Source organism: Haemorhous mexicanus, chromosome 7 (assembly GCF_027477595.1).
Source record: "Haemorhous mexicanus isolate bHaeMex1 chromosome 7, bHaeMex1.pri, whole genome shotgun sequence".
Taxonomy (NCBI): Eukaryota; Metazoa; Chordata; class Aves; order Passeriformes; family Fringillidae; genus Haemorhous; species Haemorhous mexicanus.
In genome coordinates, this window is record NC_082347.1 from 15677278 (window position 1) to 15705112 (window position 27835).

At 37.3% G+C, this 27835-nt stretch overlaps 1 protein-coding gene across 4 annotated transcripts in view; it reads right to left on the reverse strand.

The window, feature by feature from the left end:
- Positions 1-439: 439 nt before the first annotated feature.
- WAPL (WAPL cohesin release factor) overlaps positions 440-27835 on the reverse strand; it is a 64821-nt gene continuing 37425 nt past the window's right edge. For 3 of the 4 annotated variants that reach the window (XM_059851174.1, XM_059851175.1, XM_059851176.1), the window contains exons 5-19: positions 27149-27244; positions 23941-24093; positions 23569-23705; positions 21495-21606; positions 16089-16316; positions 12132-12243; positions 11058-11155; positions 9456-9532; positions 8101-8276; positions 7674-7789; positions 6817-6978; positions 5611-5818; positions 4382-4470; positions 3256-3351; positions 440-2904 (exon numbers count right to left, since the gene is read on the reverse strand). In XM_059851174.1, the coding sequence (XP_059707157.1) occupies positions 2839-2904; positions 3256-3351; positions 4382-4470; positions 5611-5818; positions 6817-6978; positions 7674-7789; positions 8101-8276; positions 9456-9532; positions 11058-11155; positions 12132-12243; positions 16089-16316; positions 21495-21606; positions 23569-23705; positions 23941-24093; positions 27149-27244 (1926 nt within the window). In that variant the 3' untranslated portion in view covers positions 440-2838. The remainder of the gene's footprint in view (positions 2905-3255; positions 3352-4381; positions 4471-5610; positions 5819-6816; positions 6979-7673; positions 7790-8100; positions 8277-9455; positions 9533-11057; positions 11156-12131; positions 12244-16088; positions 16317-21494; positions 21607-23568; positions 23706-23940; positions 24094-27148; positions 27245-27835) is intronic. The other variant, XM_059851177.1, reaches the window with a different exon arrangement.

The following is a 27835-nucleotide window of genomic DNA, read 5'->3' on the forward strand; positions in this document are numbered from 1 at the left end:
TTCATGGCAATTTCCTCCCTTTTCACTTAAGAAAGCCATTAACACCCCCCATGATGTGAAAAGTCTCACCATAAGAACTGTGCCATTTTCCCTGTGCTCAACCACATTTATGTTATTCTGACTACAGGTCTCCAGAGATGTTACTGAAAGATCAACTTGTGCAGAGAACTCCAAAATGCATCAAGAAACATCATACCTCATCTCCAGAAAATTTCCAGCCTTGACTGGTCTGACTGACCATAGCCTCAGGTCCAGGCACTGAATTTTATTCTCCCAACACATAGGTGAAAAGCAAAGCACTACGTTCAGGATGCTCCTTCATCATTTTTTAATCCTTTTTTTTTTTTTTCTATTTGTTTCTTTTAGCAATTTACCTGACACTGCCTTCTTTCTGCAATCACTCAGAGGAGTGTTTTATTGCATGTTAAAAGACAAGATATGTATTGAAAGTAGCAATTTTATTTGAGTTAAAATTATTTACAAAAACCCAAAGACATACTTCATGAAACTGGTACAAACTATTTTTCCTGCCGTTGGCTTTTGCTCCAAAGATCACAGCTGAGAAATACTGTATAAAATAAAAATAGGATTGGATTCAGAAAAGTACTCTACTGTTCTAATTTCCAATTGAGAGTATTTACACAAATATTTACAATGGAAAAAATGTTACTTTAAAACTTTAATTTGCAAGTTGACCTCAAGTACCCTTTAATGCAGAGTTATTTGAGGGTCTAACACACAAAAATGCACTGCAGTTCACAGGGTGATTTCTCCCCCCACCCTCAAAAAAAAAATCTGCATTTGTCAGTGCTTGACAATTAGTTACATTAAAAAAAAAACTGTTAAACACTGAGGTAAATCAATTCCCAAACAATTACCAGTGTAACAAAGAAAGGTAGTTGTCCCTGCTTTCCCCTATCATCACATTTGCATCTGCTTTTCTCTTGCCATCTCTCCACACGAAACTACGTAATCAATTTGAAATCTCATTATAGACGTGAAAATCTCTAAAATCAAAAAACTACATGGGCCAAATATTTAATAATTTTCTCCTGATGCAGATCATTTACATATACCTTTTCCCTCTCTCTCAATACTGTTTTGGTTTGTTTTTGAAGAAGGGGAACACAACCTCAAGAACTTTTCTAAGTTACACTGATACACTAAGTTTTAGAAGGTGATGAGAGAAAATGCAAAAAAAAAGAAAAAATGACCAACGTAAGATTTTTGCCGTTAATCAGTTACTTCCTTACAGAATTCCCAACAATCTGCATTATCAAAAATAGGAAGACATAGAAGGCAGCCACTGTATGTAAAAAATTTACAGCTGGCACTGATACAAAAGCACAAGTTCTTAACTTTATACATGGAGATAACACAAGATCTAAAAGCAGGTTAGATTTCCTGTTATTTCCCCCTCATTATACATAGAACTAATATTTTTATGGCTTCAAGTTTTACAAATTCAATGGAGTAACATGATGTATCTACCTATACAGGTATTTAAAAATGTCAACGAAGCAGATTGCAGAACAGTCTGCAAATATTCAAGACCACCTTAATAAAAATACTTAATAATCAATTCTGTTGGTCTGAATAGTGAGTGCAAGAAAAAAATTGTTTAAAAAGTCATGTATTTTCTGGGATTCTTTGTTCCACTTAAGTCCTCAAACACAATGCTTTGCTGTGAACTAAACCTCAGACTGAACAAAATCTTAGCTATATCAGCAATTTAAGGCTTTGTGTTGTATGCATTTCAACTCTGCCATACTACAGAAGGATGAAATAGAAAGATTATGTCAGCTGGAAACAATAATCCCCATTGGTGTTCTAGCTTCTTTAAAATTATTCCCCCTAAAGCATCCAAATTCATTGTATTCAACATTATAAAACACACCTTGAGTTCTTCCTTGAAACAAATTAAAACAGCATTTCAAAGTTTTTGCTTATCGGAAGTGTAAACTACCCTGCAAGTGTTTTCTAAATCTTTTTTTTTTTCTTTATTTCATTTGCATTTTAACAGGGCACAACTTTTTACAGTCACTATTCCTTTAGTGGATAAAATACCCTCAATGGCTTTATGTGTTTATGGGTCTGCATGCTCTTGGAACTACAAAGCGTTATGGTCTAGCAGGTTACAGTACATGGGCCATGGGAGTTTTAGAACTGAGAAATAGTTCAACAACCTAATTTCAATCAAAACAGTATAAAAAATAAACTATCCAATCCTCGCCTCTTTGGATTCCAACAAATTTTAAATATAGACAGTAGTTAAAATCACAAAAGTATTTAAAAATTTATATTTTATGATTTTGGAATCATCTAGTAATAAAAAAGCAGGAGCAAATTAAATTCAAATAGGAGCGGTGCTGCTGTCCAGAACTTCTTTATTAGAACATTTGTTTGATACCTCAGTAGCTAAGCTGCCTTTGCACCTGGCTGGCATGAAACAGTGGCTCAACAGTAAACAGCAGTTGCACTATCAGCAGCAAGTTTTTCCCCTTGAAACTTGTCACGAACAAAGCAAGAAAAAAGATAGGGAGGGTAAACCCTGCCAAAAATATTTAAATACTGCACTGCATCATAAACAGCAAGGTTTCTTTATTTACTTTCCTCAGAACCTTTTTCCCCTCATTTTTGATAGTTGCAGATTGATGTAGTAACTGTCTTTTAGAAAATGCTGAATGCATGGTTAAGAGACCAGGTAGCCTTAAAAATCCGAACACGAATGACACAGATGAATGCTCTTGGTATATCCTTCAAGGACTTCTTTCATGACTTCTTCTTTTGTCTAAGGGTAGCTCCAGCATTAGAGTGCCTGCAGCGGAAGTTAAGTATCTAGCAGTGTTCCAAGTATTCAATCACCCTAGAGATAGATTTCTGGCCTGTTGTTCCAACAGCACACTGGAAATGCAACAGAAAACACAAATAACAAACAAGCATTTGTAGCACCTCCTTCAAATATCTGAGAGCTATTCTATTTTCAGAATTTTACTATTTACAATTATGCATCAGTAAAAGCAACTAGGTTCAGGCAGCCAATTCAGAAATATCTTCCTGGCCAGTCACAATACAATGACAGAAAATTATGACAGACAAATGGCCTTTCAGTAGTAAAAAAAAGAATATCGTCCTGTGCTCTTATGAAGACACAAACTGAAAAATGTTAATGCTTTTAAAAAGGCATGAAATATTAACAGAAAACAGAACTACAAAAATATCTACAAATATAAATTTTAAATATGCATTACTTACAGTAAGGTTCATAAAACTGAGAAATTTTTTGAGCATTTCAGTCATTATCGAGAAGTCCCCTTCAGGTAAGTACTCCCTCACAGTAGTCACATTGATCTAAGAAATAAAACAATCTTGTCTTATTTGGGAAACATTTTTCTGACACAGAACTATAATGCTCTGCATGTGAGAAGCACTTAGACAATACATTCACAGCATAAAGATGGCTTCTGCTGCCATCTTTATTATTTAAGTTTCTTTTAAGCAATACTCATATCTTCACTGTGTTTGTTTTTAAAAAACAATTGCTTAAATATTTTTTTATTATTGGTTTGTTGAAATTTTTAAAAAATAAAATTTAAAAACCCAAAAAAACCAGACTACCAGACGTTCCTAGGACCTGCAAGATTATCAAGCCACCAGATGACTCCCCTGATACGGACAGGCTCTCCCTTGACAACTGTGAAGGGCTGAGAATTACTGATCTCACTGTCAGTCTCACTCAGAACACTAAAACTTATGGACACTGATCAGTCCAAGGACACAGAACAGCATTTTAAGGCCATTTCTGTGCCATGGTGAAGTCAGACAAGCCTGAAGGCAGGTCTGAACTCATTTGCACACGAACACATTTTTGATAGGAGACTTTATAGAGTTCTCAGCCATTGGAGTTCCATATTTTTAATTTCAGCTTTTTAGTACATATTTCCAATCCGAGACAATTATTTTTATAATAGGGACACATACAAGTTCATCTGATTTCACTGGAAGAAAAAACTAAAGCAGACTGATAAAGAATAAAAAAGTCTGATGGCAACTTGATTACTAAAACTACTGACAAGGAATAGGCTTAGCCAATTTTCCTCTGCCTTTCCAAAGCAAATTCTTTTGCTGGCTATAAGGAAGGGGAGAGAAGTAAAAGAGGTCAGATATTCAATTCCAACTGTTTTTGATAAACACAGTGATGTTCAAAAAATTTCTTTTGGCTGGAATAACTCTGGCAACTCTTCCCAAAGCTGTACACATCAGTGTAGCTTCACTAACGTATTGCTCACGCTGAAGCCCAGTTTAATAAACCCCTTTCAATACAGCAAATTATCACTTCATTAAACATTATACTGGACTTAGAATCAACTTATTCCCTTACTGGACTCTCCTGGCAGAGACAGCCTAGAAGCAATGCTGTGTATGAGGCCACAATGCAGTCTTCCATGTGCTTCCCAGCATGCTGAAGAGCTGTAAAAGAGACAACAGTCTATTGTATTCTCTAAGCAGCTGGTATCTTTTACTGCTGCAAATACAATCCTTCATTATCACTTTCCAGAATCTTTTTTCCTCAAACAAAATGAGCTTTTGGACTGAGATTTCAGAGATCAGGAAACACCACACTTACTGACTCAGCAGCACATTCTTGAAAAGAATAATGGTCTTCATCTAGTTTCAACTCATTCTGCTGCACAGTATTTTGTCATTTGTCATTTCAATGCACAAACTGTATGCTGAACACCCCAAACTACCAATGCAAACGTTTAATGTGATACTATATGCCTCTAAAACTTCCCCCAAAGTAGTTTATTGTGTTAAGGATAACATTTTCTGCTGATGACTCAGCATTTTGGGAAAAACTACAAATAACTACAGAGACTAGTTGATGGAGCTATGAAAAGAAGGAAGGATATACAGCAAGCTTGGAGAAGGTAATATACCACACCTATTAACATAAGATGAAAACACTATTAAAGGTCATACACTGCATCTACTATTAGAAGATTAAACAAGAAGGAATGATGTTTCAAATCCGTTTTCCAGAGACAAACTATGTAACAGGTCTGAGATACTCAAACTCCTGGAACAAACTAGCAAAGATGCAGTACATCAATGCACTACACATGCACTTCAGACACCACTGATGAAGGGAAAAGGTCCCCCAAAGCAGAGGGGGACAGAAGAAGCAAAGATGGAGAGGAAGGGAAAAAACTCCAACTCTCAAAGTAGCTTGAAACAAGAACCCTAGAAAACAAAATTAAAGCAGGTAACTTTCAAGGACTGTTCCAGAAGAACAAGGTAACAGCCTAAAAGCCATCCTTTCCAGAATATTTTGTACATAGAGAGTATCCTAAAAAGGTCTGGGTTTTTTTTGTTTGTTTGTTCTTTCTTTTTAAATAAACATATAATAGGTAAAAGAAGCATAACAGATTCTACTTCTCATGCTTCAGATCAGAATGGCTTCTACTTATGCAGCAGTTCCACCTGGGATACACTGAGGAAATCTGTCCTAGAGACTGGATGGAGAGAGGAAGCAGAGGACAAGGCGGGATTTTCTGCCATCACACCGTTCTTTGCCTTTTCTGAGATCATCACAGCCAGACAACGTACCTTTATTAAGATCAAGTTCTTCATCATCTTCCTCCTTCTTATCCTTCTCCTCAGTACTATCTGACTTCTCTGTGGAGACCCACTGGATCTCCCCACTTGTCTCCTGCCATTCCCCACTCTTATCATGCTGAGCTGTGGGAGCTTCTTTAATCAGCTCGTCCGTCTGGCTCTCGGCCAGCTGTGCCGCTCGCTCACACTCCAGGAACAGCTGATGTGGGGAATTCCAGGAGAATTTCCATTAGAAACTAAACCCCAAACACATTGACTTAATACTTTTATTTCCTGTTCACAATTTACCCCTTAATACAATTAGCCTTCAATACTTTTTTTAACAATAGGCTTTTCTTCCTCAAAGGAAAATATAATCTGGCCCAACACCAGCGCTGTGCTCCACAGCAAGATCTCCCTGCCTGGTGCTGAACTGCCTGACAGGCTCCTCCTGGGCATCATAAAAGTTTAATCACTTTCCTTCAGACATGGCTGGAAGACTAAAAGCTGCCATAATTTCCTGTCCATTTTTGTTCTCTACCCATTTTCCTTTCCTTTCATGCTAACTATTCCCTCTTGGCTTTCTTAGAGCTCTTCATTTAGCAAAGAATGTGGATGAACCAGGAATCCCATATTAGACACTTATTTCTCGTTAATTATTTCTCATACCATACAGCCAGTTTTAAATACTGCTTTGCCAAGCTACATATATTAAGATACTTAATACTATTATTTTTACTCTTTTTTTTGTCTGCTACTGGATACTTATTTCACTAAGTTAAATACAACTGCTAAAAACATCCATAAAATTAACTCCACTGAATCAAGACATCTGTAAGTTCAATTTTTTCATTTTAGTATGCATGATGAAACTCATTTACCAAAATTATTGGTATGTAAGAGAAAAGTAGCTTACAGCTGGTTTAAAACAAAAGTCAAAGTAAATAATCTAAGAACAATAAAACTAGAAATAAATTATATGGGAACAAAAGAGTTTTACTGGATGTCTGTAAAGCACTGTCTTTTACAGGGAAGCTGTTTCTGTAATGGACAGCACTGCAGAAGTCAGGGTTGTGAGCAGAAATCTTCCCCCTACCTTGCTCCACTCCTCAAAAAGCTAAACAGAAAAACTGACACATTTTCACTGCTGAGTTCTCCCTTCCTCCCAACAGTGTGATAATGAGAAATGGGAACTACTGCAGGACAAACACTTCTCACCTGCACTAAAGCCTGAACAGCATCAATCTGTCCAGTTATCTTCAGGCTTTCATCTCCTTCGCCGGTACACAAGGAGTCAAAAGAACACGATGTTTCCATATTGACAAGGCAGTGCCTGTTCCGGGCACTGTATTCCACGAGATTGATCAACAGACCCAATCCCTACAATATTGGAGAGTCAAAAAGGATTACACACAGTGGAAAAAAGATGATTTAGCAAAAAACCATCTATTTAGATAAACATCGTTGCCCTTATCTTTCTGAGAATATACAACTTATGAAACAGTCTGACAGACAGGGGGATCAGGACTTAAAGAAATACAAGCTAGAACAGAGATCCCTGTATAGGAAACTTTTACGCAGGAATCTCAGTTTTTCCAATTCTGAACACAATAACATTTTTGGAGCTGAGAATTCCTTTACAGAGGTTAGGGATTCCGGTGTCCAACCCTGAGCTTAAGTTCATAAGAGATTCTACACATAGGCATTTTCACTGCTGCTACTAGGCCACTCTGGTCCGTTTTATGTAAGCTGAGGTAGATCTGACAAAGCTTTTAACTCAAACAATAATATCAACCATATTTCCAAAACTGAAAAGATGTTTGAAAATTATTAATTCACATGTTTATTTAGCTAAATTTCTTTTTTCATCAAGCAGTACACTTTCTTCCACCAAACACAGGGAAAAAACCCTCAAACCCATAAAATCCTTACAAAAACTTTAAGTACCTCACTTTAGGTGTATATATGGTCACTGAAAACTGTAGGGGAAACTGTTCCTTAATGAGGAGCCAGAGCAGCTCAATGCATAAGGAGGTAAATAATTTTCTGTTGATATGAGAAGCACAAGAACTTACCAGCACACGAATATCAAATCTCTGTTCTTGAGGTAGGAACTTGGGAACCTGAAGCACACAATTCATCGCTGTGCCTATCAGACCATCTTGTTCACCTGTTTTTGTACTACCCCATTCTGCAAACAAAGAGTTCAGAGGCTCAATAGTGAAAACACTTACATTCATAACGGTAAGCAGCCTAATAAAAACCAGTTGGTTCTAAGGACAAACCAGCCCTTCCCAGCCCAAGCCCTCATCTGAACATTTCACACTTGCAATTCCTCACCCAGCTTGCAAAGACAAATTACTGAGGGCTGTAAGCAAACATCTACCATGGATAACTGTTTTATAGCACTGAACTTGAAAAACCATCATCAATACAAAAAAATATTTACACTAATGGTTTATTTGACACCTCAGTACAGAATACGCAGAAAATTTGTCTTACCATTATCATTTGTCAGGTTGAGCAAGACCCCAATGATGGCCCTCATACAGTCTTCCACGGCTTTACCCACATGGTTAGTTACATTCTGGTGAGGCACAGACTTATTGTCTGGTAAACAGATACTGTCTTCAGCACGATTATATCGCTGGATTAACTCCTCACAATGCTGCAGTGCTCTGCAGGGAGATGGGGCAGAACAAAATTATCTTCACAACATACAGAGCATTCCACCTGTAGACTTGTTTCACAGGGAAAAAAACGTGAAACAGAGCTTTACGCAGAATTTTTCTGATACCCAGTCTGTAGGGACAGATAATAAACTTATCACCTGTAAAATCTTTTATAAGCTCAACTGAAAATTGTGTAAACAAAAACCTGGAAGTCTTAGGGTGTTATCAGCTTGGTATTTCAAGAGCAAGTTAATTTTCCTTCCCAGCTTCATCACATGGTCTTAGAAAAGGTATCTCCTGTTCCTACAAACCCAACCTCTCATATCCTCTGGCACAACATGATTCTGACAGTGTTACCAGAATGTTCCCTTCTCAGAACTACTTCCATTCAGTAAAAAATGACACATGACTTCCCAGCAGTAATATCCTAATCTTGTAACACTAATGGACTATAGGCATGATTTTACTGTGTAACATTAGTTTCATGTTAAACCACCACATTGATTTCAGTTACAAACAAAACCAGAAATGTCAAAAATATATGCTGGTAAAAGTAACATATTAAACAGTGGTTTGCTTATCTTAATTTAAAGAAATACTCCAAATATCTAACCTACAATCACGAAATCATGTTTCCAATGAGGTCTGCAGAGTCAAACTTTCAGCTTCATTTCTTCTGTTATGAAGAGCACTACAAGGGGCAGACAGGCTTTGCCAGCCAACTGAGACCTCACCCAGATTGATAAATGGGTTAGAGGTGTTTGTACAAGAATCTCTGCCAGGGAGAAATGCCAAGAAAAAGATTTCACTATTTTAATTCTTAGTTACACTGTCAATTCTGCTATGCTCCATTCCAGTAAACACTTAAGCATAACAAAAGCACAATAAATAAATGTCACTTCACCCTCTTCTGTGTTCCTTCTTAGTAGAGCAGGAGCTGAATCCACAGTCTGCAGCTTCTACAGACCCAACAGTAGCAGCTCTACACATAGTGCTCAGTACTGGTAGTACTCAGGTAGTTGCCCAAACCCCCATCTACATGAACTTTACTCAATGAAAAAGCAACAGTGGAAATTTTGGGCTTATTCACCCCTAGAATATTCTGGTATAAAGCATTTCCTTTTTTACCCTATCATGTGAGGTATTTTGCAAAATTGGGGGTTTTGGGGACTTTCTTCAACTTACTTAGCTGAGGAGACTATGAGCTGAGAGTCTTTGTATGCTATCAGATAGCTCTGATTTTCAGGATTATGCACAGTTACCTAAAGAAAGAAGGAGAAAGTAGTGTTAAAAATAAGAGGTTTTTTTCCCCTGAAAGAGAAGCATTCACTTTTACTACTACTATACTTTATTCAGTTCCACATTTCTTGGCTATTATCCAGTGTAAACTTTCACTTCTCATTTTTCAGTATTTCCTTGGAGTTTTCATCTCTAAATAACTGTGGCACTGAAGATAAAACCATCTTCCCTGATAAAGACAGAAACCATGCAGCAGAATGTTTTGCCACAGCAGAACCCTGAATCCACGCTCTGGGACTACAGTATCCAAGTGTGTATAGAGAACACAATCATATATGTGGCATTTTAAGGACTTGACATCGAATCCACTTCTGAGAGCTTATTATGCATCCAACCATAACACACATCATGTTTTACTTGACTCCCTTGACTGAAATTTGGAATCAATTTTCAGAACCAACAGAAATTCTTTTCTTGGACTTGCATGATTTGGCGTGTTTTGAATTTTGTCATCTCTCCCAAGTTTCTAGGGATTTACTACATCACAAACATCCCTAAGTCCAAATCTGAATTTTCTAACACTAGAAAAGGCCCTTCTACTCTTGTTTGGCAATTCCATCTATTGAATATAAAAGCAGAAAATTACTCTGATTTTTTTTTCTTACTGCTGAGAAGAAAGGTAAAGAATTTTTAAGACACCCTTCAACAATTGTTCATGTTTCTCCTTTTTTAGCTTGCATTTACACTATCTTTAAGTCTGTCCTTCAACTTGAGTGAAGAAAACAAGCAACCATTTGCGCTCTAATTTGGGTTTAAGGTGTTGAGCAAGATTCATTGACCTGTACTCTGATCCCACATGTTTGCTGATGTGCAGAGATGTGTTGCTAGAACATAACAAGGCTCTTCTGCTTTCTTAGAGTATCACAACAGAAACAGGGTAACACCAGTAACAAACACCAAACTCAGTTGAAGGCATTGCAGAGAAACAAACACACACCGTTCCTGTCAAGTAAACTCTACAAAAGTACCAAGTATTTTGATTTTCTCACAAGTTCTCAAAGAAATATTTACCATCTGCTTTTACACACTCAACTGATGACAGGACTCATTTGCCCTTCAGGACAATTTTCTCTTTCATCACTTCCCCAGCTGATGGCTGAAAGTAGCAACTCTTAGCATTGATTTATTGCTTCTAAGAAAAACCCACTTCTATAATGATCAGTTATTACTAGACACACATTGGAGAGTCAAAACTCATGCCTCAAAAACAACATCCATAAACAGCAGCTTTTTGTAGGAACTTAAGAAAAAGTTATGTTATATTTAGTTATTTTAAACAAAAATAATCTTGGAATGCAGTACACACAGAATAGCAAATCAAATTTTCAAACATTACAGAAACACTGATAAGTATCAGAGAGTTAACAGTCCATCAAAAAATAAAAATCAACCTTATAGAGCTATAATGTGACTATACACTGCAAGAATGTAAACCAGAACTGCTTAAGAAGCAGCCCTCAGAAATGCAAAGGATCTGCTCATACTCACACTTTCCAAGACCCGTAAACACCTCTCTGCACCCCATAACGAAGCAACCAACTTCTCTTCGTTTTCATCACTGCTTAGGTGATCCACACATTCTTTAACTAAACACAAAAAGAAGTTGTTTTCCACCATGAGTAAGAGGTCTCCAAAAGCAAGGTGTACAAACTAAGAGTTGTCATCAACCTCGTTGTACACTTTGCATACCTCTAATGGCAGGAAATAATCATGAAGATACGATCAGCATTCCAAAATTTTTCCTTTCTCCAGATAAATGAAAAAACCAAGCCTTACAACATAGTCTTTACAAGTTTGAGATTGTTGTTACAAATTACCTAACCACATATATTATTTTCTCCTGCTAATAACAGTGTCCAGCACAGGACTAAGTTCCTTAACTCTAAGGAAGTCTTTTAGAAGAGGAAAGAGATACGACAAGCACACATTTGCCAGACTTTACAAGTCTGAAACAATAACTTGAAACTGTGTTGAAATTGAATACTTCCATCTCTCCAGTCCTTTCTTTGTTCTCCCACTGCTTATTCAAGACCAAGCTTTATTCAGGTCAAGAACTCATTTAGAACTGTCCCATTTCCTAGCTAGGAGATTCTGATCAAAAACACACTGAGGCGCATCTTTGAACCCTCCTCCCAACCCCACCCCCCAACCCCCAATTTCTTCTTGAAGGCTTTACTTCCTTTGGTATATTTAGTTTAAAAATATCTGGTCTGAAAATAATTCTAGAAGACTATAAAGGAGATTCTACTATAGAGTAAGTGTGCTGTACAGAGATATATAACAGCATTCTGTCCAAGCTTAAGCCATTTTTATTCTAATACATTGTAATGGAAAAGTCTACACATTCTGTTTAACTTGAAAACTACTTTGAATCCCACCTGAAACAGATTAAGATCACTAATATTTCTCATTTACTTTTATTGAATATTGAATTTTTAACACTGCTAAGAAAAATACATAATATTTCTATTTTTAACCACAAAAAATGAACATTACAAAAAGCAAACATTTTATTACAATACACTATTTTTTCATGCTGTCAAAGCAGTATCCCCACTATACCTTTATCTACAATATGATCCAGACCACCCAGAAGTCGCAGTTCTTCTTTAAACCAGTCCCCAGCTCGCTTTGAGGTGAGAGACAGTAATGTCTCCATTGCCAAATGCCCAGTCTGAAAGAGAGAGGTTCTGGAGTTAGTGAAATCAAACGCAGCTGTAGCCAATATACCAAGTCATATGACATAGGAAAACCACAAAAACGAAAGTACAGATTCTGAGAACCACCACCAGAGGGAGCAAGAACAGACTGGAAAATATGCATATCTTAAAAAAAGACAATACTGATAAAAAATAAACTTTGCATTTTCAAATTTTCTTTATTTTATTAATAGCTTAGAAAACCCAAGCAGACTCCTGTCATCTGCTTCTACTGTTATCAAAATAAACAAATGGAGGAAGTAAATGGAAAATCAGCCAGAAAGTAAAAAAAATCAAGAAAATCCCCAGTGAACACAGCTTCTCAATCTCTCAGATACATGGGCTTTGCTGCTCATAGATCACATTTGCTTCCAATGTAGGTATCTTGTGGTTTTCATTTTAAATCTACAGAATAAAGCAATTAAACTGAACAACTGCAGACAATCTACACATATTTTCTGATATACCTTTTTGGAAAAAAGGAGGAACACATATATAAATTCAGCAACAGTAAAGGTAAATTCACTCCCTGAAAATGGAAGTAGAACAGTACTCAACAGGCTTGAGCAAACACTCATTGTCTCAGTATGAGCCTTCCCCCCACCCCCAACATCTCCAGCTGCTTTTCTTGCTTTCAAAATACTTGATTTCCAAGGAGGGAAACAAAGTTGAAGATAAAGAAGACATAACACCCTAAGTTGTTTCTGGGTTGTAGGAGCAAGGCCTGCAGCACATTGTCACTATGAGCATAACAGTAACAGCATTCCTCCAGGGCAAACAGAAGAATCCTTGGGTCACCAAAGGGTTATGAGGATCAAGAGAATAGAAGTAGCAGCAAATCTACAGTAGGTCAGTTAATTTCCGAAATATCTACACAACAAAAGCTTAAAGGCCACACAATATTCAAAACACAGTGATTAGTTTTCTGTCATAGGGCAACAGGACTTCAAATAACCCTAAAAGAATATAATCTGATATTTGTACACATTTAATCAAGACACAAATTTTCTCTTTTTTTTAAAAAAAGCAATGAAACCTTATAATCTTTTTGCTTTCGAGTAAAATAATCCATTACATTCAAATTTTTGTCAATTACTACAAAATTTTAACACCAAAGGCTGAAAATATGGTTGCCTTAACATTTCAGCCTTATGCTGAGAGCGAAAACCAGAATAAGCTCTTTCACCACCAGAAAACAGAAGTCACTCCTGAAGCCTTTTGTTATGATGCAACAGTGAGGAGGCAGCTGCAAAAGCAGGAGCTCCAGAGGGCTGTGCTCACTGACAGGTGAGGGCCATTTCCTGAGGCCAGGTTCTTCAGGTTTATCTTCTAATACAGCACAGCGAGCCTGGAACAAATTCAGCCTGCACACACCTCCTTCTTGGTTTCTGGGTTTATGTTTTTAACATAAATAGCCATCAAAAAACCAGAAGCTTTGAATATTTAAAAATTAGTCCAGCCTCATTTCTAGACAGACTCACAAACAACGTTGTTTGTGGAAAGAGGGAGGCAAATTGATCACCTTCTCCTGATCTGTGTAAGATTCAAACAAGCCAAAGTGTGACTGGTTAGGCACAAACTGGAGGTATGAAAACATCTACTGCAATCCTCTTGTTTCTCACTGGGTATGTCTGACTCTGAAAAAGCACAGAGCTTTTCTTTACCCTCAGCAGATTTGCATTTTTTTTGCATTTTCTGCCTGTCATTTAATACAAAACAGAGATTACTTATTGCATCTCATGACAGGGATCTACATGAAAGCAGCCTGATCTTCAACATACGAAGTTCATTATGGTCTCAACTTACCATTGCTACTATTTTAAACTGGAAGAGAACCTAATAATCTCATTTGGCTTGCAAATATTCTCTAAATACTATACAGTCTCTGCTTCTAGATGGTGCAGCTTGGAGGAAACCAGTTTCCATCTGTGAGGTACTACAATATTCAATGCATTTACAGCAACAGCTTGAAATAAATTTAAGAAATAGAGCTGCCTCAGGGAAAAACCCTCAAATAAAGCAGCTGAAACTGATGGCCAAGGATATTAATGCTCTTTACTCATGAACAACTTCCTCACAAGACAGAGACCCTTTTCATATATCCTCTCCTTTTAAAATCCATGTCTAAGAAAAAACAAGAACAGAATTACAGTTCATAAAAAAGCAAGAGGCTAGATCAGATTATGAATATGAGAAAAGCTCAAGCAGGAGACAGTGGTCTTTGTGGCTGGATGCTTTAGCAATGAGGAACCTGCACCAGCTGTTCCACGCTTAATAAAGGGAGCTGTCTTACATTTTATAGTGCAAGAGATATCCTGGCACTGACAAACTCTGCTATGTGAGCTGCCTTTCGTGCCAAAACAGCACTGAAAGAAGACTTAGATTATACCAAGTCCTAGCTGATCACCATCTAGAGAACAAATTTCATTCTGTGGTGGTATTTTCAGACTGTAAACTGAAAGCGCAGAATATGATCTCATATTCTTTCTCTGCAGATTTCCAAGGCCAGAAGTTAATTCAAGCTCCCTACCAGTACCTTTCATGTCTTTGCATGAAACAAGCCTAAAAATTGAACTTTGTATTCCACTGTCACCACAACCTGATTACCAAAGTTAATGATGTCATGGATACTGTCTTCCTCACCCAAAATTTAGCTCTTGCTAAAGCTACAGAAGAGCGGCTCTTCGTACCAATTCAGCTCTCTGTTCCACAGCCAGAATTTGGAGAGAAAACACTCCAAAGAAATTCTTCCTAAACTGACAAAAAGTCCCAAAAGCTACAGAACAAAATGCCAGCTCAACAAGGCTCAATCTTTTAGTCTAACTGAATATGGAACACAATCCTGACTGCAGATTACTGCCAGGAGTTGGAGCATTACTTGCACAGACAAAGCTCTGAAAAGTTCACTTCATAAGCAATTAATCAGAAGCTTCTCCCATTGAGTATAAGTGTTACAGAAAAAAGGGTATAAGCATTACAGGAAAAATGGCAAAAACCCTAATAAGAATCTTGAAAAGAATGTACTACAGGATGTCAAAAAATTAAGATCATACTAACATCAACTATACTGAAATATGGCAAAAGCAAAGACACATTACTTCTTTTTGTCATTTATGGCCACTCATCTAATCAATCTGTCAATCAATTCTTAAAATACACTCTTCTAAAAAACCTTGCAACTTAGCCTTTTTATTTTCTAAGCTAGCTTGATGATAGCATCCAAATTCTTTTTAAACAGAACCAGCTCACTCTGCCACAGATGAAGGTACTTTCATAAAGATCAAGTATGTTTGAGAAAGGAAAAAATTCATCCACATTCATGGTAAGCAAGAGAACTGCCACACTTTGAGCGGGGAAAGATCAGTTTCTGCAGGATAGGTTTTTTTTAAAAATGTCAAAACCTGCACCACAGTTTTAATTTAGTACACAATACTCTTACTCCCATACACAAACCCGTGTTTGTGAAAGTACTTACAAAACTTAGGCAAAGAAATGGAGTCAATCTAAGTGTGGGCTTCAAAAACACAGTTATTTGGTGTTACTTGTTTGCAACTGCTCCCTTTAACTAGCTACCCTTAGCAGGGGCAAACAGACTCAGACAGCTGAAGAACATCCTAACTTCATCCTACTAACAACTTCTGAAAAAGGAAATTTCAAATTTGAAGAAAACACTTGCAGTGCAATCAGGTATACATAAAAGGTAGATGAAACAGCAGGAATCCTTTGCTGGGGATGTGAAATGAAGGATGACGCTTGCAAGTTCCATTGTATTAAGCATTCCACAACTGCAAAGGCTTTCCAATAAAAGCACGTTACCCACCGTGATGTTTTCGAGATCAAGATGTTTGTTGTGAACAGTCTCACACAGTCTCCGAATTTTTTCCTTAATTTTATTCATGTCTTTTTCATTCAGCAGCTTGGCAGAGGAAGCATCTTGTTCCAATTCTAGAAGGCGTATCATCAGATCTAGACTTGCTCTGTCTAAATCCATGTTCAAGCGATCTCTACTAAGGATGTACATTAGAGCTGCTGTACAGAGGGACAAATTCTTGGGTTGGGGGAGAAAGAAAAAAACCAGTTAGCTTTTACTAATCATTTTAGGCAGACCTTCCACTATTTTTAATAAACAAGCTGAAGATTCATAAAAGAAAACGCCTGACAGGCCCCAGTCTTAGCGCTTGCATGAGCACCTACTGTTGAATGGAGATTCCTTATGGCAAGTTACTAATGCATTCTCTTGACAAATAAAACTGAGACATAAAGCACTCAATATATTTACAAAGCCCTAATAGAAAAGCAGGGATTTCTACTTTTTAGAGACTCCATGCTGCAGACAGAGTAAGAAACAGTAACTCCAGTAACACAGTATTAGAGAAGAGACATATGGCAGGGGAACAAAGTGAAACAGCTCAGGGTACATGGCAAAGTAGGTGAACATTCTGGTTTGAGGGGATGAACTGGTGACAGCACCAGAAAATCCAGAGATCATGGGGATACTGTCTGCAGAAAGGGAGTCCCCAGGCACAGGGGGACAGCATAAAGACGTGTTTATGCTGTCCTCAGCATAAACACATGTTCTTTCCAGAGGAATTCTGCTTTTTGGAAGTAGCCAGAGTATAAACCAGCTGCCCCCATCCATCCCCATCAGCCCTTAAGACGTGAATGTTATTAACTTGGCCGCCCATATCTTACACAGAATTGGTGTACAGCCACATCTGACTGCCAAAGAATACTTGATTTTTCTTGAAGAAGGAATTAAATTCTACCTTCATGAGGCTCCAGAAAAACCAAAGCTGAAGATGACTGTCAAGAAGGGACAGATAGAGAAGCAAAGCCATCCATCTCTTGTGTCTAAGTACTGCACTTGCACTTAGAGCATTGAGCTTCAAGTTACAGGAAAGAAGAGAAATGTTCACTGGGAACACAGGTGTGCTGGGTACAAAACTGTCAGAAACCCCTGTCAATAACTGGAGGATTTGAGAGCTGGGGGGTGTGTGGGGCATGTGTGCTCCTTCTGAGTTCAACCCTCAGGAGTCAACATGCTGCATGCATCCATCACAATTGTTTCTCTATAAGACAAATTAAACATGGAAACAAACTAATTCTGGAATATAAATGTTGTACAGATCAACAGGAAAGAGCAGAACTCTATGTCATAGCAGATTAACATCTTGTTTAGAGTTCAGCCAACCACCAAAGCAATCATTATCTACTCTGTTTATTTTACAAGTAAATAATAATCATACCTGGTCATACTAAGCAGTAGAAGCATTTCCAAGACAGGATTAGCCAGCTGAGTCTATCAAAAGCTATGTCAAAAATCCTTCCTGTCTGAGTTAAGGAAATCCTCAGGTGAATAGACTTTAATCTGACCAACTACCAAAGATGCATTTGAACTACTGAAGGAAGGAAAGGAAGCAAAAGTTTCCAAAACTACATCTTTCATGAATACATGAAGACAGGGTTGTTAAAAAACCTACAACTCTCAGTTGTGAGCATCACCACCCCAGCCTTTTATCACTACTTCAGCCTTGCCAGATGTAAGGCAGAAAGGCAGAAAGCATCTATGTGACCTGTCTGCAGAAGGTATACATTGTTTACCTTTGATTTTGAGTAACTTTCTCCCATAAGCCTTGCAATTTTATTGTTTTAATTACAGAAATTCTTTACTCTTCATTTACTTGCAGCTGGCTTAAACTGTACATGTCAGGTTCCTTGAAGAACTGGGTTCTTCCAGAATGGCAATGATTAAAACAGGACACAGGAATGCACACATTATAGAGGAACCAAAGGTTAGCTAATTATTGTTCAGCCAATGTGGGACTTCAACATCTATGAAAAACTGTATTTCAATGACCAGCAGTATCTAGATGAGTTTCCTGGTTTAAAAAAAAAAAATGCTCAAGATCCCAAGTGAATTTCTATCAACTAAAAAGTATGCAGCTGTTAACAGAGGGAAAGTGCTGAATTTATAATCTGGGCTGTCAGTATTTAGGCATTTCAAGAAGTCAGAGACTGTTCTTAAATCATTACTTAGAAATGCTTTACAGATGCCCATAAGTCTGGTAAGGGCAATCACATTCACTCTGTAGATGTCTGTACCAAGCCCTTGCCTGTTCCAGGTTCCCTTCTTTTCCACCACACCAGCTTTCCACTATGAAGGGAGTAATGGTTTGTCTTCCCTCTGCATCAGCTCTGCTGACACTTCCCTTCAGACTGGCCACGCAGGTTTCAAGACACTCAAATGTGATCAGATAACCAAGACACAATGCAGGAGGTTTAAGGCTGCAAAGGCTGCCGGGAAAGCAAAAAGAGTGGACTGGCTCTGTGAAACAAGAGCCAAGTTCCTGCCACACCACATATACAGCACAGATTCAGGCCAGTAAGCCTCCAAATGCTGATGTGCAGCAGGAAAATATTGATGATATAAAAGTAAGGATCTCAAATGTGAATGGTGCTTACAAGCATGGAACAAACCTGCTTTAGCTTCATACCAGTGATAAAGTAATAAGGGTTTTGGAAAGCTGGTTTCTCCTAGTCCCTGTAGTCTTCATCTTGAATAAAACAATGCTACATTTTGCTCTGAACTTCTCTAAGTGTTTAATTAACCACACTGACTGAAAGCTATCTCATGCCCTACCATACACAAAATTCTGAGTTTGGAATGAGGGGAAAATTGTTGTTACAACTCATATTTGATCAGTATTCTAAGAGAACAAAAAAAATCCAAAGAACCAAATCGATCCTTCCAAATGCCACCTTTACAGACTGCAGCAGAAGAATGATTTTTTCAGGCGAGCTTCCCCCATCCCATTCCACGCGAGATGCATAAAACACATTCTGCTTCCAAACAAATGCAGAGAAGAGAAAAAAGTAAAATAAATAAAATTGGCTCTAGACATAAATTTCATGATGTATCTAACTATGGATTTGCACTCCATACTTCTACAGAATTCAGGAAAACATCCTCGTTTGAACATACACTCCAGAAATGGCAGACCACTTACACCCACTCTCATCCTTGTCTTCTCTTGCTTGTTCTATTTATACTCCAGCTTGTGGGAGCAGATGGTTATTTTCTAGGGTTCAGCACTACATATAATGCACTTTTAGCTTTTTTTTAAGTTATTCTCATGCTGAAGACATTATAAAACCACATTTATGTGCTTAACTACTGACAGCTAAAATGGAAATACAGTTTTTACTTTAAAAATCAATAATGCTTCAAAATCTTTACAGAGCACCATTGGAGAGACAAAGTCAATTAAAAACTTATGCTTAAACACAAGTCTACAACAAAAATTTGGTGGAACAAGTAATTTTCATGTTGTTATTTTTGGGCAAAGCTCTGTAAGATAGATGGTATTTTGTTCTCCCTGCTGGTTCAAGAAATACCAACTGCCAGTATGCAACTACTACTTTATACTCCTTATGGAAATGTTAAGAATCCCCTATATACTCAGCCTATTCTATTGCATCAGAACAATGAATGCAGTATTAGTTCATATTTGTTTCCATTAACAGTGTCATTGTGGCAGTTTTCACAGCTTCAAAATACTTTAAGAAAATATTAACTAAATAACTGCACATTTTTAGCTCAGTTCTTATTTATCTTACAGGGATTTGAGCCATGCATGCAAAGCTGAGTGTGATTTATTGTTCTTCAGTTACTTTGAACTGAGATTTAGTGGAGAAATTTCTATTCATTTGGAAAAAAATAAAGCATCAGTGAAAAAATTAGTGAATGAAAGGGCAGTACAGACAGACAGTGTGCTTATCCAGAGATGTTAGTGTTGAAGCATGTAGTGTCAGTAGTTACGGCACACCCATTACTATTTATCAAGAGTAGTTTGATAAATCAGAAATTTCACAATACTGTAAAACCTGTACCAAGAATGTACTGCAACGATATTCAAACATAAACTATCAATTTTTTTCTTTGACAAAAAGGAGCATTTCATCAAACATAATGAAAATAGTGAATATAATCAATGCTTTTTGTTACTGCAGACTAATAATAGCATGCAATTTCCTTCTGAACTGCATGTGCTGGTTCCTTTGAAAATGAAGTAATAATGGTAACTGTAAGAAGACAGCCAAAAATACACCCAAGCAAGTTTGTACATTTTCCAGGGAACGGTAGCTGTCCTCTGCTGATCTCCTGCAACTCAGTGGTGGCAACTGTCCTAAATAGAGCGACTGTACTTCATTTATTTCTAGTATCACTTGGTACTATTTTGACAGATCACAAAATAATGAACTCATTGAACCTGGTGCCTATGTTTTACAATTAGCCATTGCTAATTTTTGAGGGAGATGGAAAATAAGCTATTATTCTAATTCAGTTACTTAAAACTACAGCTTTTTCCCCTCCACCCACGGTAAGATGTCAAATACCATCTCTGAAATGCCTGTTTCTGTGGGTGCAAAGTTGCATTCTGCATTGTATGCCATTCTTCTAGAGCTATTACAGAAAATTATAAACCTGACTGATATACATAGCTACTACCCATTTCAAGTAAAATCTCATCTTTCCAGCTTTTGTAAAAATATCTCAAGGGATATCCCACTGAGGTAACATCACTAAGAAGGAAAACCGAACTGCTTCAGTTTAACTCTCAGGTCATGTTACCCTAAATAGATGAAACTTACCTTTCCTAGAATCCAACAGAATATTATATATGCTCAGGGAATCCTAAAACTGCAATTACATCCGTGCTCAAGGAGACAAGCACAAGACATGAAAAAATCCCTACAACAGCTACAGAAGAGGTGGCAATTCCCATACAAACAACTCTGGAGATGAGCACGAAGAGCCACCTCTAAATATAGGAACGAAGGATTCCTTTTGAATGCATTTGAAAGAATTTAAAATACAACAGTAAAACTCTTTCAAAGCTTAATAGAATAAATAAAATAGCAATCCAAAGCACACTTTATTTTTACACAATCCCTGCTTTTTAAAAAAAGAATTTCCAAACCCAGAAGCACATACACAGTGGAATAAGGAATTTGTTAGTGGAATACAGGTGCTCTAATTTTTTATGCCACTAGTGAGTGCTCCCTAAAATGGAGCCACTGATCCCAGAGGCACCATTAGATAGACTATACTATATATATAACTATATATACATATACACACACCAGTATACAGTATACTGGATGCCTGACCTTGAACAAAATCCCCACCCACCAAACTTCAAAGAAATGCGCAATGAATCCATACCTGATGGTGCTGGGAATCATCCAGTGTTTTGAAAACCATGGCTACCATCCCGTGTGCTCTCAGATGCATGCGGAAGCTGGGCATGGCACACTTGGTCGCCAAGCTGATTACACTAGAGAAAATTAACTGGGTTAGAACCACTGAAATGACCACACTTAACAAGAACAGCAGATAAACAAGTCTTCAACATAAGACTGACCACATGCCTCAGACCTTGGAAAACTGCTGGAATGTTTCTTCTAAAATTTGTCTAAGGCAGGCTTGCAATTGGTCAACAGTGACTGGCGAGCGGTGTTTTACTCAAGTTGCTTATCAGCACCAAACTACGTCTGCTTTAGTTTAAGCTTGGCTAAAACCAGGATTTTAAAGGGCAGTCTTAATTTGTTTCTTAAAAAAAAAGCTAAAAATTTCCAGTAGTTAAATTGAAAGTAAAGTGCCATGGATTAAGCATGAAGCTCTGACTTAGAGACATGGGAGAGCTCATTATGGACCAAGACATTATGAGAAATTGTAAATGTGAGCTTCCATGGCTATCTAATGCTTATCTAATTAACTGACTAGTCTCACTTATGCCTAACATTACTTATCCATCAAACTTTTTTATATTTATTGCTGCATTTATAATTGATGGAAACACTAAAGATTTCAGAAAAGATCTGACAAATGTATCAGTAATCACTGACCAGCATAACAGCTTATTTTAAAAATGGCATTTTCCCCCTAGCTTTCTCAGTAAGCTGCCTGCCATTTCTAGCACAGTGCAACTGCTAAAAATACATTGCTTTTAAATGTGCACTAATGTGGGAGTGATGCTGCAATCAAGTCTTCCATGACTGCTGAGGAACCTGCCTCTAACAAATTCACAGAGTAAGGTGTTTAAAAGAACAAGTGGCCATTTTCTCTCCAATCACAATAGCACCAGTTAGAGCTTACCGACCTGTTTGAGTCTTTTACGTCTACTCCTATCCTTACACATTGATTTCCTTTGGAAAAACACTTTTCTTTTAATGTGTTAACTGAAAGAAAAGATTTTTTTGTTGTGCTTATATAAGTTACATTCCATTATATAAATTTGTGAATAATTAGTTAAAAATCTGATTAATTTTGCCACATGAGCAAATAAGAAGCACACATATGAAAACTATTCCTAAACTGCCATTATAGTAGTAATTTATTCTTATCATAGTGTATAAACAAACTGGTGATAGAGTTCTCGTACTATTCCAGCAACAATATTCAGTGCTCATTTCTGAGGAAATAGATTTTAAAGTAGCTGTCTTAGAGGCACAGAAAGCTTTTTCTCAGCCACAGTCAAATTACAAAGCACTGCCATCTCTCTATGAATTCTTTTCTTTCTCTACTATTTTAGTTTAACTGAACTAAAGTAGGAAAATTTAGGTATATAAAAATATTATCGCATGGTTATTTTATTTAACATTATTACAATTACTTTCATGTCCAGGCAATTGACACCAGTATCAAGACACAAACTTTTTCAAAGTAAGGTTAACATTTTTGATGCCAACTTCACAGTACTGTGTAACTTGAATATGAAGAGTAGTCCAAGACCAGTTAAGGAACCCCCCAATTAATACTGAGGCCTCAGTCCTTTAAGTGGGTGCCAGTTATGGTATTTCTCAATAAAAGATAAAGAACAGGCAGCTGAAATTAAACAACATCCCACTATTACTTCAGTTCTAGATTTTCCTTAAACTCTGCAGTCTTAGGGATTTTATTTTGGAAGTGAATTTGCATTTAAAACAGAACAGATATCACACACAAGATGTGCTACATGAACAAGTTATCAGAAGGTATTTTTTTAAATTACAGCAAGGATAACAAGTGTGTCAAAGATGTCTCTTACTGCACAATTTACAATTTCATCTTCATAACCATACTGCTTATGATTATTCAAAATATAAAATCTTAATTATTATTTTCAAATTTTACTCTTCATGGCAAAAGTGCCAGGTAAATGTCCATGAAATTTTAAAGCCTGGTCACATCTCTGATGCATACTTAATTCAGTATCTCTTTCAAACACAGGTTCCATGTTTTGTATTTGATGTCTTACCTAAGGCAACGTGTGTTTAGGGGCTGATTGCTCTTCAATCCACTTAGCAAGTACTCAATATCATCTGTGAACTCTTGATTTTCACCAAATTCCACTACATCATTGAAGTGCTTTACATGCTGAACAACAGTGTATAACTGGAAAAGACAAATATTTTGACCTAAGTAAGTTGCTCTTGGGATTCATAATAATCTTAACAAGCAGAGTTTAAAAATCTATTCAGTTTTAAGTGTAAGGAAACATTAAGATGTTAATAAAGGCCATTCAAAATATTATTTTAATAGGAAAGCCAAATTGTGTTTTGACACTATTCCTTCAGTAGTTAGGATTACTAATAATTCTTTATCTTAAAAATTTGTTAAAAATACTTACTTCTTTGTCTTCTTTCCTACATTTCAATGCAGTTACTATCTCTTGATAGGGCTGAGTAGGTATTGTCACAGTTTTTATCACTTTGGGAGGTGGTGCAGGAGCCTTAAAAACTCCATCATCTTTATGAATTGCCTCCTTTGAAGATAGCCTTACCTATTAATAAGAAAGTGCTAAAATGGGCAGATGTTTTGAGCATGAAAACATACACTAAATACATCAGGAAACAGTACAGGTGTGCAATTGCCAAACTCACATTTTGGGACTATTTAGTCCTTGTCTTGCACTACCAAGATGTACGTACCTAAGCTGTGTGACAATGTGTCTACTCTTAAATAAAAAAAAAAAAACCAAAAACATTTCCAAGTATCAGGAAAGCTCCAGTGGAATTCTGAAACTACAACCAACAGAAGAATAAAATGTCCTTTATATTGGTTCCTTAAGCTTCAGGGTAAGTAAACCAACCAAATTCAGTGTTTATTTGTTGCTCTTTGAAGTCTCTTACCCCTCTGCACTAGAGCTCCCAGGAATGCCCAGAGTGGAAGCACTATGAAGCCCCAAGGAAGCAGCTGGCTCTGGATGGGAGCACAGCCCTCAGCCCAGCCTGGCCTGCAGAGCTCTGTGCCAGCTGTTCTGGCCCTGCCTGCCAGAGGACACTGCACTCCTGACCAAGCCTCTGGCTTTACACTCCAAACTCCACCTGGCCTGGAGGCAGGAGACTACCAGTAGACATTGTATAGCAGCACAGCAAAAGCCACACAGAGCCTTGAGAGGCACAGAGCAGGCCTCAAACCAGGTAGAGCACACTCTTAATATTCTCTTATTTGTGCTGTTAAATATTTTAGGAGCATATCATAGCATAAAATACAGCAGAACCTGTTCTACAGGGAGGAGAGAACTTGATGTTAGGTCTAGAATAACTACTGACAGGTTCCAGACAACTCTAGCAAGTATTACAGGTTACTCCTCAACTTACTTTGCTTTATTAGTTTGAGGCTACTACAAGCTGAAGTGCAGCTTGTCTTCAGATTACTTCTTTGGCACAAAATCTAATATGAAAACAAACTACAGCAAACCAGGCATATGGGAAAAGACCTCCAGATGCAAAATTCTAAATGCACAAGTGCCAATTCCAATGGGCATTTACTCACCCTCAATCTCAGTAACATCATGTACTTAGCTTCCTTACACAGAAAAATGAGAATATTTTAAAAGTGTGGCTGAAAAAGTAGAATTAACATGCAGGCATAGAAGACACAGGGGAGAGCTGGAGCGAAAGCCTTCTTGTGCACTGTACATTGACAGACATTAAAATAAAAGCCAGAAGAAGCTGCTACATTACTGAAGTATTCTTTACATTCTGCCTCCATCAGGGTGGCATTTCAGTATTCACTCACTTAAGCACCAGGGGCAAAATGGTAATAAACCACTCTGAAAAACCGGTTTAGAGCTCGTACTGGAGCACTGATCTTATCAGTCTGCGAGCACAGGAGAGCCACTGAAGGATCTCATCCAAGTCTTGGTTAATGGCTGCCCCTTCAAAGCAAACTCCAAGGGCACTTGGAGAGGCCCTAAGAGAGTACTTGGCATAAACAGTTTGCATGCTGTGAGTTTCTCACCACAAACCTGAGACAGACTTCTCCCAACCTTCAGGAGAGACATTTCTACAGAAATTAAAGAGGCAGGATCATATGTGCAGGAACTGCCACTGAACATTTGGCTCAAGGCTCATTCACCTCGTAACTTTGAAGTATTACACACATGTAAATCATAGTTAAAAGCCATGTCTGAAGCAACTTCAGATGTACATCATAACATGAGCAGCACATACAAATTCCCCTCAGTGGTTTGTTCAGCCAAATCTCTACCACATTCCTGAACTAATATTCTGATGGTTCCAGATAAAAAGTGGAAGTCTGACAGAAGACAAAAGTGACTGAATGAATGAAACAGATATTTCCCTAGCTTGAAAAAGCCATATCCAAAGTCTGTCTAACAAGACTCACACAAAATCTGCCCTTAAGTCAGCTATCAGAGTACTTCACAAAAAACAGTACCAAGAGATTCAGCAAGCAACAAAACCTTCACTTCAAAGGTACATAATTTAAATTGAGAAAGGGGTTTAGTAAAAACCCAGGGCTGAAATGTCTGCTCTCTTCTCAGACTCTAGTGGAAATGGCTATTTTCAACTCAGTTATCTGCATTTTCCAGGAAGTGCAGTTAGCATCCAAAGAAGGCTGTTCAGAATACTGTGAGGAGGCAACCAGAAACAGCCACAAATCAAAGAGGAAGAAGTACCAGAACACCACAAACAGGAGTAGAATTAAAAAAAAAAAAAACACCGAAAAACCACAAAAAAAAAAAAACCAACAACAAACAAACAAAATCAAAAGAAAGAAACAAAAAATAAACTACAAACTGGTGACAACAACAAAAGCTGAAGACTTATCACTGCAAAAGTATCGACTTTCTTATTTTCTGTTCTCAGTCCAGCACTATTAGCAAGGCACCAAATGAAATTACATTTAATGACAATGTACAGTGCTCTCTTAGCATAACCAGTAACAATTTCTGCAATATAAGCTGAAGACCCTGGATTCTCAGAGTCTCAAAAGAGTTAAAAAACAATTACTTTCAGTCTCAAAACAACCACTTACTTTTGGACAAACAACTTCAAGAACTGTTTTCATCCCTGGTGTATTTTTTGATATCCAAAATGTTGGTATTAGCATTTCTGACTGTACACAGAAAATGGTGTTTCTTTCATAGTATCTAAAGACTCAAGTCAGCCATGAGCACTACTCCATTAGAAAGGAATAGTAAATGAAAAAGCTCTTTTCAAGTTTTTCCTTTTTCATCAGCAATTTGTTGACTTCTGTGTTCATTAGCAAGTTAATCCTGGGAGTTCTCTCAGAAAATGGAATGGAGTCCATTATTAGAAGGCTTAACTTCAGCATTGGGGAACATAACTTGAAGTATATTTTTGTCACTATACTGAAGCTATATGAAAGATCCTATTCTACAGCACTTCCACTAACAATTTCCTTTCTATCAAATTCCAATGGCTCATATCACAAAGTGGACCTCATTCTGAATTACTGTGACACTACCAGATAGCAAGAACTTGGGTTTAAAAAAAAAAAAATAAAAAAACCAGTGAATCTGGAAAGGAGATTTAGTAAACTTGAGAAAAACCCAACAGTCTACTTACTGGGACACTGGGAGTTTTCAAAGCTGGTGGTGCTGGCAGAGCCTCTGATTCTGGCTGGTTCCAGTGTCTAGCATTATACACTGCTTTTGTGGGAGACTAGAAGATAAAAATAAAAGTTAGTTTTTAAGTAATTTACCAGTAGTCACTATACACTTCAAAATCACTGCAGCAATACTGCAGCCAAACAAGGAAAACAAGCCTCATTTTCCCTGCTGAATTCCCAACAAGTTCACAATATCACATGTACTGGAAAACCAGAGAGACTTTGAAGCCTCTGATGGTTTTAAAGACATACAAACCCACTTGAATGGCAAAAGACATGATATGTATGTATTTAAAGACTTTTTTCAGTCGTCCCATCTCTTAAATTTATTCAAAGGCAAAAGGTCTGCAACCTTCCTATAGACAAAAACTGACAGCTCAGGGAAAAAAAACATGTTAGCAAACACCATGTCAGTAGAAATATGATTGGCTTAGAAACAAAAATGCAGAACTCAAATAGACTTTGATGCTAGGAGGAAGAAAAACGCTCAAACTAAACGCCTTAATCCATATTAATAAATTAAGAAGTCTTTTTTTAGTCTTGCTCAAAAATGTGTCAAGGCAAATCAAAATGAATCAAAATTTACTGTCCTTGAATTTTTGGAAAACATAACATACTCCTTAGAGGAAGCAAAGACAAAATTC